This window comes from Lepidochelys kempii, chromosome 1 (genome assembly GCF_965140285.1).
Source record: "Lepidochelys kempii isolate rLepKem1 chromosome 1, rLepKem1.hap1, whole genome shotgun sequence".
In the NCBI taxonomy this organism is placed as follows: Eukaryota; Metazoa; Chordata; order Testudines; family Cheloniidae; genus Lepidochelys; species Lepidochelys kempii.
The window spans coordinates 248258949-248271468 of NC_136380.1; the positions used below are offsets into that span (position 1 = coordinate 248258949).

The following is a 12520-nucleotide window of genomic DNA, read 5'->3' on the forward strand; positions in this document are numbered from 1 at the left end:
AATAATATTGTTACACAGCATGTGTGTGCGTCACACAAGCAGCTTTCCTTAAAAGGTAAATACATACTGTGCATGGCTATTCCCATCTTCTAAACCAGTGTACACATTTCATGGGAAGGTTTTTTGAACCTTGGCACGTACAATCACTGTAGTGACAGGAGACCAAATCCTCCCCATGTACCAAGACAGAGTAGCTCACCTTGGTGCACCAGGGTTCCAGAGGAGTTTCGGAAATAAATTTTCCTTCCAGCTCTGGGCCTGCTACTGCAGTTTTGAAATAGCAACAAAAGCCTTGAGATAGCAACAGCTCTTGCTGCTCTGGGGGATTTTGGGGGAGGAGTTGGAGATGGGTGTTATGAAAGAAATGGCAGGTGGATCTGCCTAGTGGCAGATCCACTAAAATTTCTCCTCTCTGCCCTCCTTGTCCAGCCCAAGCCTTGCTGTGCAGAGAGGCCCCAAAGACCTGGATTCCAAGATGCTATGCTCCTCAAATCTGTATTTTCTCCCCCCCTCAGCAGTGTAACTATACCGGTTCCACTATATCTTGGGCCCTTCATGGCCAAGGAAGTGGGGAGTAAGATTTGCTCCAAGGTATTTACTAACGACACAAGGTGTGAGTACTTTGTACTGAAAGTAAACAAGTACTTATAAGTTCCACCACATAACACAAATCTTCAAACATCTCTAAACTGGGCCTTATTTACACTGAGGAAAACAGAAGTAGCCTTTTTGAAGTCAGTGAAGTGACTCCCTATTTACTATGGTGTGAGTAGCGAATCAAGGCCACTGTCTCTTTCACCACAGTAAAGGATTCAATGTTGGGAGTTAAAATACTCAGGATGCGTTTTCAAGCTAAGAACCAGGAACTGAGGCAAGAGAAGGCTGGAAGTTCGTTTGTTTGGAGACAACATGGCTATCCCTCTTGCCCCCAAACAGAACACTCTTCCATACTTCTTTTCTATAGTTCGGTCCAAAAAACTGGAAGCGTTAGTTGAAGGTCAAAATGCCTCCTCTCCCATAGAAAAGTTGCCTTCAATATTATTGTTGGGGTGAGATGTGTTAACGAAAACTGGAGAAGGGGATAAAGAGCAACTTTAAGAACAAGAGCATTTTATACCAAGAGGCCTCTGCTGAACATCTGAAGGAAGGTCAAGAATGCTTTTAGCGAAACATATTGCCTATGGCTGAATTTTAACAGGAGAAAATTAAATCTTGAGGCAGTGTAGATCACGGGGTTCCACCCTGGGATTAATCTCACTCTGTCTGACACATTTCCTGATGATATTCAATTAGAGGGTCACCTCCTGGTAGGAGGTGTGAATGTGCTTTCACGCTTTCCTTGCCAATGGAAGTGCCTCACAGGAAAGCTGTAAAGTAATTAAGGGATTCCCTCTCCCTTCTAGTCTTGCTGGAAAATCCACTCGAGCCTGTGATGTCTAATTTGTGTTTTTATATAGGTAGGTTACTTTCCAAAGGGTTCTTTTAACAACAGAGGATGGGTGCAATCCAAGGCTTCATCACCAACCTCGCCTGAACAAGAGTTGCTGTTGGGCGTGAGCATGAAATCTGGGTCACTGCAGGATCTCCCTGCCTGGCAGGTTTGGAATCCGTCCTTCACATTCAAAAGCTAGCACTGCTCACAGCGTGCTATATACTTTCAGCAAAACAAAAACTGTTTGCAAGTTTTTCATAGAATTTCTCCTATTTTTGACAAAACGAAAACAGTTTTCTGTTTTCATTTTTTGGAAAAACTTGTGGTCCTCCACTATTCTCCATTTCCACACACACCCTTTCTCCTGTCGGAAGTGGAAAAAACCAAAAGTGACTCTTTGCAGTTTTTCCATCAATAACCAGAAAGTTTCAACCAAAAGGAAAAGGAAAATGTCTGTGGAAAATTTAGGTCAAGAAGTCATTTTTTCCACCCCCACCACCCCAACACCAAAAAAAAAACCACCACGTTTCGGTGCAAAAACATTGACCTGCTCTGTTAAAAACAATTCCAAGGCTCTCAAGCAGTGTCAATTTTAGAGAGAGAGATTTCAAAGAAGAAAAATTTTTAAAATGTCCCATTGAAAAACAAAGCCAAATCCTCCGTCACCCACAAGACGCACTGTAAAATAAGTTTACTAATCCCAGTTGAAGGAATTACCATGCAGATCAAGGAGACTTGGCGACCCTATTGCTGTTTCAACTCTTGCAATGCCCCTGATCTCACACACTCACCTGACACTGCACCTTGGAAGTCAATGGAAGTTTTACCACTGACCTCAGTGGGAGCAGAAGCAGGGCCTCAATGGACTATTTTCTTAGCATCCAACAAAGAACAACCAGATTTTATTTTATAAAACTACGACCTTCCGCAGTGATCTCAGGTTGGAAAGCAGCACAGCTTGCTTTCTGTTGTTGTTTCTCCTGGCCATCCTATCATTCCTGATCCATGTATAAGCCATGAGGTTGTGATAACCAGTTTGTGTACTGTCAGAGTTTCCTTGTTCCATTTGCACACACAGCACAAAAGTAATCCATACAACTGGTGAGGCACATTTTAAATAGGATCCAATTTCTATTACTTTTCTGGGAAAATAATCAGTAATAAATATCCTATTTCTTCTCTCATCTAATACAGGTACATCCTATTTTTTCAATACTCTCTAACCCCAGATATCTGTGTCCTCCAGTCTGACAGCATGCTGGTATAGGGGAGGCATCATAGTCTATGGGATTCTATTCCCAGCTCAGTTACTGGCCTCCTGTGTGACCTTAAGCCAGTCACTTCTCCCACACCATCCTTATGCCTGTTTCCTCTCCCATCCTTTGACTTGTCTATTGAAGCTCTTTGGCACTAGGACCATCTCTTACTTTGTACCGTGCCTAACACAGTGGAATCCTGCTCTCCCTTGACTTCCATAACTCTGTGCTATCCTTGTTCTCCTCCTACCTATCCAATTCCTCCTTCAGCAGGTCTTTTGTAGGATCCTTCATCAGCTTTCCGAGGGGGCTCCATAAGGCTCTGTCCTTCGTCCCCTTCTCTTCTCCCTCTGTATCCTCATCCGTAAACACAAATTAGACTACCATGTCTATGCTAACCACTCACAGATCTACCTCTCTTCCACAGATTAGGGATGTAAATACCATTTAAACTATTAAAAATTATATCATTTAACTGGTTAAATGATTAAAGGGAGAGGGCCCCCAGGTACTTAGTTTGTCCCGATGCGGCCTCCACAGACACTCCATGCCACCCCAGCAGCAGCTTCCCCTCCCAGTGCACCGTGCACTTCCGCAGCCAAACCCCCTTCCAGTGGCACAGGGGGAGGCCAGGAACTACTTTACCCCGCCAATGGGGCCCGCAGACCCTGCCCGCCCACCCTGGCCTAAATGTGCTCCCCCTGCCCGGCTGGCCATCCCCTGCGAAGCCGCCGTGGTCAGCAGAGCCCAGGGCGGCTCAGGGAGAATTGGTTCGAGACCCATGCACAGGGGGTTAGACTAATACTTACCAGTTAACCGTTTAATATTTTACATCCCTACCACCGACCTGCTTCCTTCTGTCCAAATTAAAATCTTAGCCTGTGTCTCAAACATCTCCTTGGGGATGTTTAACTGCCAGCTTAAGCTAAGCATGGTTAAAACAGAGCTCCTAATCTTCCCCCACAACCTCCTTTTTCAATCATCGTGGACAACACCACTATCCTGCCTGTCGGTCAGGCCCATAACCTGGGTGTCATCTTTGATCCTGACCTCTCTCTAGGCCTTCACATCCAGGTTGTGTCTAAATCTTGCCTATTCTTTCTCTGTAACATCTCTACTATACATCCTTTCCTATTCATCCACATAGCTAAAAGTCTTGTCCAAGCTCTCATCTCGTGCCTCAATTCCTGCAACATCTTTCTCTCTAGCCTTGACAAACACAATCTTGCCTTGCTCAGATCTATTCACAATGCTGCTGCAAAGATGGTTTCCCTAGCCCATCGCTTTGACCATTACCACTCCCGCCTTTGAATTCCTCCACTGGCTCCTGCTTTTCTATTACATCAAACATAAGCTACTGGTCTTCACTCTCAACTTTCTGATGCTCTTAATTCCTTCTTAAACCTTCCTGGCCTATCCCCACCCTACGTATCATCCCTCATTTGCTACTGAGCTGTCGATGCCAGCTTCCATCACCCACTTGTTACATTTTCAAACAAGTATTTTTCTCCTGTGCTGCCCCATGCACTTGAGCGTTTCTCCCTGTAAACATCTGCAAAGCTGCCTCATTATCCACCTTCAAATCCCTCAAAACTCACCTCCACCAGAAGGCCTACAAAAAAAACCCAAACAGGTAGGCTGCTGACATACTTAGATTACTGCCTACCATGCAGATCAATACTGTCTCACTTGTACTTCCCCATCCGTCTGTATCCATCCGTTGTCTCTGGTCTTATACTTAGATTGTAAACTCTTTGGGGCTGTGACCATCGTTTTGTTCTGTGTCTGCACAACTAGCCCCAGGAGGTCCTGGCCCACGACAGAAGCTTCTAGATGCTACAGTAATACAAATAAATCTCTGTGCCTTAGTTTCCTGGAATAATACTACTATCTTCCCGCAGAGATGAGGTGTAATTAATGTTGTGGACTCAGATACTACATTGAGGGCACCATAGAAACACCCATGAGGAAATTATTAGTCCAGGGTTTACACAGTGTGCATTAAATAAAGACCTGGGGGCCACACATTGTATGAGGAAGATAAAGAAATATTGAATAACTACTCATTCACTGAATGAGGCAGGGGTCCTGTAACTATATAGGCAATATGATCATCTAATTAAAGAGACTGTACCATGATGAACATGCTCCAGGGGTAGAATGAAGGTTGCATGGGCCACAAACAAAGGCTCCCTCCGTGTAGAAAAGGCTCTGGAGGGGGAGGCAGCAAAGACAGACTTTGACAGTTTTCTCCACTGCCAGAGCGTTTCACTGACATGCGTTACTACAAGCCGCAGCATGGACCCACCCTGCTTTTCACACCTACCCTACATGCGGTCACCAGTGATGTGCAGTGTAGACCTAGCCAAACACCGCCATGACTGATGAAGGGAAACTATGCAACTAATTCTGCATATCTGGGATGTAAAGGATTTGGGGATAACATCACCTAAATAAACATGCTGTTTCAGGATTTAGTATCAGAATTAAGAGCATCCAAAACTTGGGAAAACGTTAAGAGTTTTATTAAAAATAGAGCTTCTTTTCATTATTTCACAAGGCAACCTTGGGCGTGAGGGACAGATGAGCAAGACTTTTGGAAAGCCTGCTGTGTCTAACATTGGGGAAGGCTGTGCTTACATGTAAAACTATCTTCCCTGGGGACAAGGGCTACTCGGTGAGAATCTTTTCAGTGGGTTGTTAAGGGGAGCAGAGTCTGTAACTGCCTACTTCCTGGTTCTTGCACCTTCCTCTGAAACAGCTGGTATCAGCCCATCAGAAAGAGATTCTGGATTAGATGGACCTGTTCTGATCTTATACAGCAATGCCAACATTCTCATGTGTGAGGCAGAGTGGGGAGATGAGCAAAGGAGGCGGGAGAAATGGCTTGGCTCTCTCCAAACAAGCAGCAGATGTCTTTATGCACGAGCAGTGTGTGGGAGACATTCTCCAGCAAATTACAGTGATACGGGGTCTGTCTCCATGAAATTAGAGATTGGATCCGAAGATTAGAAACACCACATGCCACTCAATGAACAATACATTGGCTGCCAGACAAATTCTAGGTCCTTTTCTAGGTCCTAGGCCTGATCTTTAAAGCTCAGCTATTTCAGTGACCACCTCCCTCCACACTTCAGTGCCACAGCTATGTGTCTGTGTAGGTATATACACATGCGCCATGCTCATCTGGATCTATTCAAATGGGACACAATATTCTCAGTGGAATCTGCCAGCACCAGAGATCAGGTTGAGCTCAAGTCTTATAACCTTTAAATCACGATGAACATGGGGCCGAATCTTTTAAATAAATATCAGTCTTCCTTTTATCTGACATTCCCTTAAGAGCTAAACGGTGGAATGGTCTCAGCTGTTGGTCTTTTGAGTAAACCACTTGGATTCACCTACAACTGTTTCTAAATGAGCAGAGAAAGGTGAAAAATTGGTTCTCTCTCAAAAGAAATGGCACTGCTACACTGATATAGATGCTATGGTGAGAGGTGCCTTAGAAAGAACTTTGGTAGTTAGAATGGTAAGTAGCAGTCCCAGAAGAACTGACTACTAAGTGCCTCTAGATCTAGGCATCAGGACTCCACTGCAGCCTTACACTCCAGGTTAGGGCCTCTCCTCTCCAAGGTCTCCCATCAGACCAATCTTCCACTAGTCGAAGAGAGCTTGATGAGACTTCTTTTCTAGCCCATCCGTATCATTCAGAGATCAGTCCAGATGCTTAATGAAGAGTGACATGAAGAACTCGCAACTCTTACCAGCTTAGGGAGAGCACCCATACCTAAACATCAAACCCAAGCTCTCTCATATTATATTGAGCACTGAGCCACTGTGCCAGTCTTTTTACATATTTTACCTCCCCCATCTGTGTCATTAACCAGGTCAGATGGATTCATTTCTTAAGAGTCATTGTCCACTGCTCTAGTATTTGATCCCTTCTTTTCCAGATTTCCCACTTTTCATTTTGGAAGCATGTTCCAGTTGTCCTTTCAGATCCTACCTGTTTGTGTTCTCCAGGACTTCCACTTTCTTACGCAGCTCACTATTTTCATTTGAACAGGACTCAACCCTGAGGAAGGCACAAAGAAAGAAAGGCAAATTTAAAACCAGGCATCCATTATATTCAACAAAGGGGGTAAAATCCGAGTTCTAAGGTCCTGTCTATACTAGGTGGAAAAGCATTGCTGCAAACCTTTGCAAATCTTGACGTATTTGACCTCACACAAACCCTGCAACTGCTACCCCAGGCATTTTACAAGTATTGGAGAGCTCTGCTAGTTGTAATGTTTGGGAGGCGTTCTTAGCTTAGGTCCAGCTCATTCAGTACTGGCTACAGTTATTTCTTCCTGGCATAGACAGGATGTCCTGATGAGCCTCCTAGTTCCATCCCACCATGCAGGGCTCCATGTCTGAAAATTACCCAGAAGACTTTCTTTCCAGGAACAGTGATGTAGAACAGGTGCCAATAAATATCGGTATTCTAAGGCGTGTGGTTTATGGCCCTGCCACAACAGCTCTGACAAACATTGCTGCTACATGCATACATTTCTGTGGCTGAGGCAGCCACAGCTCAATGCAGGGCAGGCAATTCGGTGGCACAAGGGCCAGGAAGTGACAGGGAGGGCATGGCAAGAGCCAGCAGATCAGAGCAGGGCCTCCCCTGTGGGATAGGAGCTGCTGTGCGGTGAGTGCGGGACAGGTTCACTATGCAACCGCCCCCCCACAAGGCCTACCACTACCCAGAGGCAAAACGGACAATCCTGACTCTCTGAGGGCTTCCTATGCCCCAGAGGCAGGACCCAAGACCCCCGCATTTCACCCCCAGGGGCAAGACTTGAAGTCTTGTCCCCCACCTTCTCCCTATTCATTTTAAATGATGTGCCGCAGCTCTGACTGCAAGGATGAGACAGACATCCGTTTCATGCAAACCATATCTCTGACACTGTGTCCCTGATAGCATATACACCCCTGAAAGATCACAGAGCCTATGTCTCTCACCTTCACAATGTGAATAAACCATGAGATTTATGTCCAAAGAACATTGGTCCTTTCCAAGCTGCCATTAGAGATCATCAAAGAGACCACATTGCATCATATTTCGTAGTGCGAGTAAGGTGACCAGACTCTCAACAAACCAGACTCCCATCTCAGTCTCTTAGTGGAGGGGGAACGTGCACATGGAAGAGCTTTGCCATGTGTTTGGGCGTGGGATGGGGGTGGATGGGAAAGAGGCTTTCAGGGGTTTGCCCTGAGAGTGCAAGACTTTCAGCAGGAGACAGAAAGAGCAGGGGAAAATTGAGATGGGGGCTTCCCCAAAGGAGGTGCAAGGAGTTTAGCAGATGTGGGTCAGGCCCATCTGGTCAAGGGCACAAGGAGAGATAAGGAAAGATTCAGGATACGTGGGAGAGGGACTAATTTGGGGCACAAGTCTCTGTAGGAGGATTTGATGCTTCTTGCTAAAGCAGACTGCCTGCTAACGTGCTCCTTCTCCACCACCTATCTCAACTCCTCCTTTACACCTATTCCTGCCTCTGTCCCCACCTTCTTAAGAAAAGGAATTTATTCATTCAGAGCCCAACTTGGCCTTGACACCGCCTGCCAAACGAACCATGAAAATCATGCTATGTAGCCACATCACATACCAACTACTGAAACGCAGCCATGGATGTATATTATTTTGCCTTGGCTTATTTAAAATCCAACTAATTAGATCTGTTAGCATGGTACCAGGATTTGGCCAGGGCCCTTTTTGCGTTCGCTCGTTCACAAATAGTTGGAGGAAGGTGTAAAAAGAAGGTTTCGCACAAAAGTAGCGAGGCAACTGTACAACAGGAAGGGGAGCATAGCCAACCTCAGAAAGTAGGAACCAGTTTCCTCAATGCTATGTTAACATCAGAAGACCTACTACAAAGTACCAAGTGTTGACACAATAGTATTTGCCAAACATTAACCATATATACACTTTTATCCGTAGGACCCAAAAAACCCCCGGCCTCTTTCCTGGAGATAAATTCTGCCTTTAGTCACCACTAGGTGGCAACTGAAACACATTGTGCAGGAAACGCTCACAGTATCAACCCTCCCATCTCAACAACTGTGTCATTGGTTTATTTGAAAGGGGAGGAAGGCTGGCTTACTTTTTTTCCAGGCTGTCCATGTATTCTTTCTTCTTTCTCCTACTTTCCTGGGCAGAGATCTAAGAGGGACGGGAAACCACCACACAAAACATCTTTATAGCAAAAAGGAAGCCACAGGTAAATCAATAAACTGATTTAAAACATTGGCATTATTAAATCCAAGCCTGTTTGCCGCTCTTCTTTATTTTTTTCCCCTTGGCAATCAGCCCTAGAATTTCTTTGCCAATTCCCTATCCTAGTGCAAATACAGTCTAAATAAAAGCAGTAAAGTCACTTCCCTAATTCTCTAATTCTAATTAATAACTAATTCTCTTTACCTTCTACACTACATCACCACTCAGACTTCTCTTAGAGAAGAAATTCAGCGGCAGGGATGGGACAGGGGTTTACAAACACACCAGGCTCCATTTTTAACGCTGGATAACTAATACAAGCCCCTGTGCAACCGCACCTGCAAAATACCTGAGGGTGTACAAGATCTGTACAAGGACAATTTAGGTGGTCAGGTTAGAAAACTCGCCCTCTAGCCAGCCATTTCCCTTGCTAAAGGAAAAGCAAGGCACTTAGAATATTTCAGAGAGTCCTGGCATAAAATAGCTAATTTAAGGCCCTGGAATTGTACTGCATGTAGAGTATGGCACAATGGTGCACAGAGGATTTAGAAGCATGAAAATGGTGGGTAGAAGTCTCCTTCACCAGGTAGAGGGGACACAGAGGCTTTGTCTAGACAAGGGAAAAAAGGGGTGGCTTTCTTTAAATGGAATTAGCTGACATGATTTCCTACACCACTAGCACCTAGTATAGGCATATATTAATATTTTTACAATTGTGTTAGCTTTAATTGCTACTCAGATGCTATGGTGATGAGCAAAACAAGTACCTGGACAGAGAGATAGGTACTGACTAGATGGGTAATTTAAGTGGTAAGTAGCAGGGGATAGAAGGAAGAGTATCTTTATTAAAAATACAACAGTATCCTACAGCATTATGGACCGTTTTTATAGAACTGATGTAGCCTTATTGTATGAGACATGAGAGGGGACCATTCAGCAGAGCTGCATCTTAAAATTACCTTGTTCTTTATTTTCCTGCGGATTTTCTTCAGTGCTTTTTCCTCTGCCTTTGTCAGGGGCAGTTTTGTAGGAATAGGGTACCCCTCAGCTATCAACGTCCTCTTCTCTTCCTCCGTCAAGATCAGTGGACCAGTTCCCTGCAGCTTCTACATGTACCAAAGGGGTGGGGAGAGGCAAAGAAAACAGGAAATTCATCCAGATTAGTGGATCCCAGCACAGCTGTGCTGTAAGGCATCAGTCCCAGCAAGTTTAACGCCAGCCCTGGTGACCCCATTAAAATGGAGTTGTGACCCACTCTGGGGTCCCAACCCATGATTGGAGAACTGACCAATGATGAGTATTTATGAAAATCCCACCCTAGAGTTGATCACCTACTGCCTAAAGACAAAGTGGCAAGACATCCACTGTGATGCAGGTGATCACATGGGTCATTAATCTATCAGAGCAGAGTAGTAGCTGCAAGAAAGTATAAAGGAAAAGCTTGTTACACAATGACAGGTTTCAGAGTAACAGCCGTGTTAGTCTGTATTCACAAAAAGAAAAGGAGTACTTGTGGCACCTTAGAGACTAACCAATTTATTTGAGCATAAGCTTTCGTGAGCTAATAAATTGGTTAGTCTCTAAGGTGCCACAAGTACTCCTTTTCTTCTTGTTACATAAGACACATCTTTTCACTGCAGACTCCAGCTCCAGACAATCAGTGGGGAAGCCAAAGCCCAACTACTTGATTTGGCGTTTCAGCCAGAGTCTGGGAGGCTCCCTAAAAGGAGCAACAACAAACTAGAAGTACAGAAAAAATAAAACACCAAGTAACAAAAAAAATTGGAAAAAAAAGTCACCACAACTTACATGTGGTGCTGTCAGGAGAGGCGAATTGGAGAGTGCTGAAGCCATGCGCGATGTCACTTTAGCTGTGGCTTGTAGTTGGACAGGGCTTGAAGGTGGGAGGAACCTGGTTGGGCTTTGCCCTCCCTCAGAGTCACTGCCATGGCTGCTGGGAGGGGTTGGAGGCAGGTGCAGAGGATCCATTGCTAATGGGATGGGAGAAACAAAACAGGAAGTGTTTATCCTAATGAAAGCATTTGGAAGCTCCAGGAGAACCAACAAATCAAAGCGGCTTTAAAACTAGAGGTGAGTTAGCACGGAGAACAACTTGCTCTGAAGGCCCTGGAGTGAGAGAGATTCTCAAGGGGAGACTTGTAAATGTGCAGCTGCCCCAGCCTTCCAGTTGTACAGCACTTAATTACGGGTTTGAAACATATGAAGTGACCTTTCCCAATAGCTCACCCCTCTTAAGGAGCAGGGTTAAAAAGAGTACCAAGTCTGAGGATTTCTACTTCCTCCCCAAACGCTCTGTGGTACAAAGTACACTCCTCCAATATGTGATATCCCCTTCGCTCACGAAGCACTATTAATGGAGACAGCGTCCAGCCAGTGTTTAAACTCCGCTAAGCCAGCAGAATACCATCTGTTTTTCTTACTAATTCAGTTCTAACTTCACTGTGCATTAACAACAACTATTTGTTCTTTGTTCCCAGGGGCATCCACAACAGGCACTGTATGAACAGGGAGGAAAGAGCCAGTCCCTGCCCTGAAGAAGTTGACAGTTTAACAGCAGATTGTTTGGAGGGTTTAGTAGTCTAGTGCTACCGGAAGGCACCAAACAGATAACCCTCATCACTGACATCTTTTATTCATCCAGAGTAGTACAGCACAGGTAACAGCAATATAAACTTGTCTCACACAGTGCCAGCCACACTGTCAGAAGACAGGGCACTGGGCTAGATGGCCCATTGGCCTGACCCAGTATGGCTATTCTTTTGTTCTTAAGATACAAAGTAGGAAGAGTCAGTTTCTGCTATGCTCTTCATAATTCCAAACACCTCAATCAAGTCCCCTCAAGTTTGCCTCTTTTCCAGGCAAAGTAATCCTAGGTCTCAAGGATTCTAGTTCTATGCAGTTAACCGTGCAATCAGTAATATGTGATAGATGGAAGGGATCATTTTCTTTATGAAAAACAAAATTTATAAGTGGGTCAAAGAGGCTGGTTTCTTTAGCAGCCTGAATCAAATCCCTAGAAGACAGCAGCCATGCTCTGGAGATTAGCAAAGGCAGCTAGAAAGCCAAATAGTTCAACAGAGCACACTATGATCATCTTGAGTTGGTAATTAACAAACCTTCCTTAGAAGACAGGTTCAGGAACTGATCTACTTCATGTGGCTCCAATTTAATCTCAGGAAGAACCTTCTGGCCCAATGGTTTCATCTACAGAAGGAATTAAAAAAATAAAATTTGAGTATAAGGAAACAAGGGAAGCTTCTCTGTAAGTGACCAGACCTCTTTCCCCCCCTCCTACTCCAAGATTTTTTTTTTTACTGCTTCTCTGTAACTTATTAACTCAAGTCAATGAGACCATTACCCTGAAAAACAGCTGCTGGGGCTTCTCTTACTGATATAATTAGTTAAATAAGAGATTACGTCTCAGGACGACATTTCAGACCGACAGGTAATGTGCATTGCACTCAAATTACTTCTCTTGGAAACAGAGCTGGCCCAAGCATTTGCTGGACCAACGTGCAAAGGCTTTGAGCAGGGTTTCTGCAAAAAAAGTAGTAT

General features: G+C 44.6%; 1 protein-coding gene across 1 annotated transcript in view; it reads right to left on the bottom strand.

Moving 5' to 3' along the window:
* CREB3L2 (cAMP responsive element binding protein 3 like 2) overlaps nt 1-12520 on the bottom strand; it is a 111158-nt gene that overhangs the window by 13808 nt on the left and 84830 nt on the right. The window contains exons 4-8 of the mRNA XM_073322178.2: nt 12082-12169; nt 10754-10935; nt 9904-10050; nt 8832-8890; nt 6695-6763 (exon numbers count right to left, since the gene is read on the bottom strand). Coding sequence (XP_073178279.1) covers nt 6695-6763; nt 8832-8890; nt 9904-10050; nt 10754-10935; nt 12082-12169 — 545 coding nt within the window. The remainder of the gene's footprint in view (nt 1-6694; nt 6764-8831; nt 8891-9903; nt 10051-10753; nt 10936-12081; nt 12170-12520) is intronic.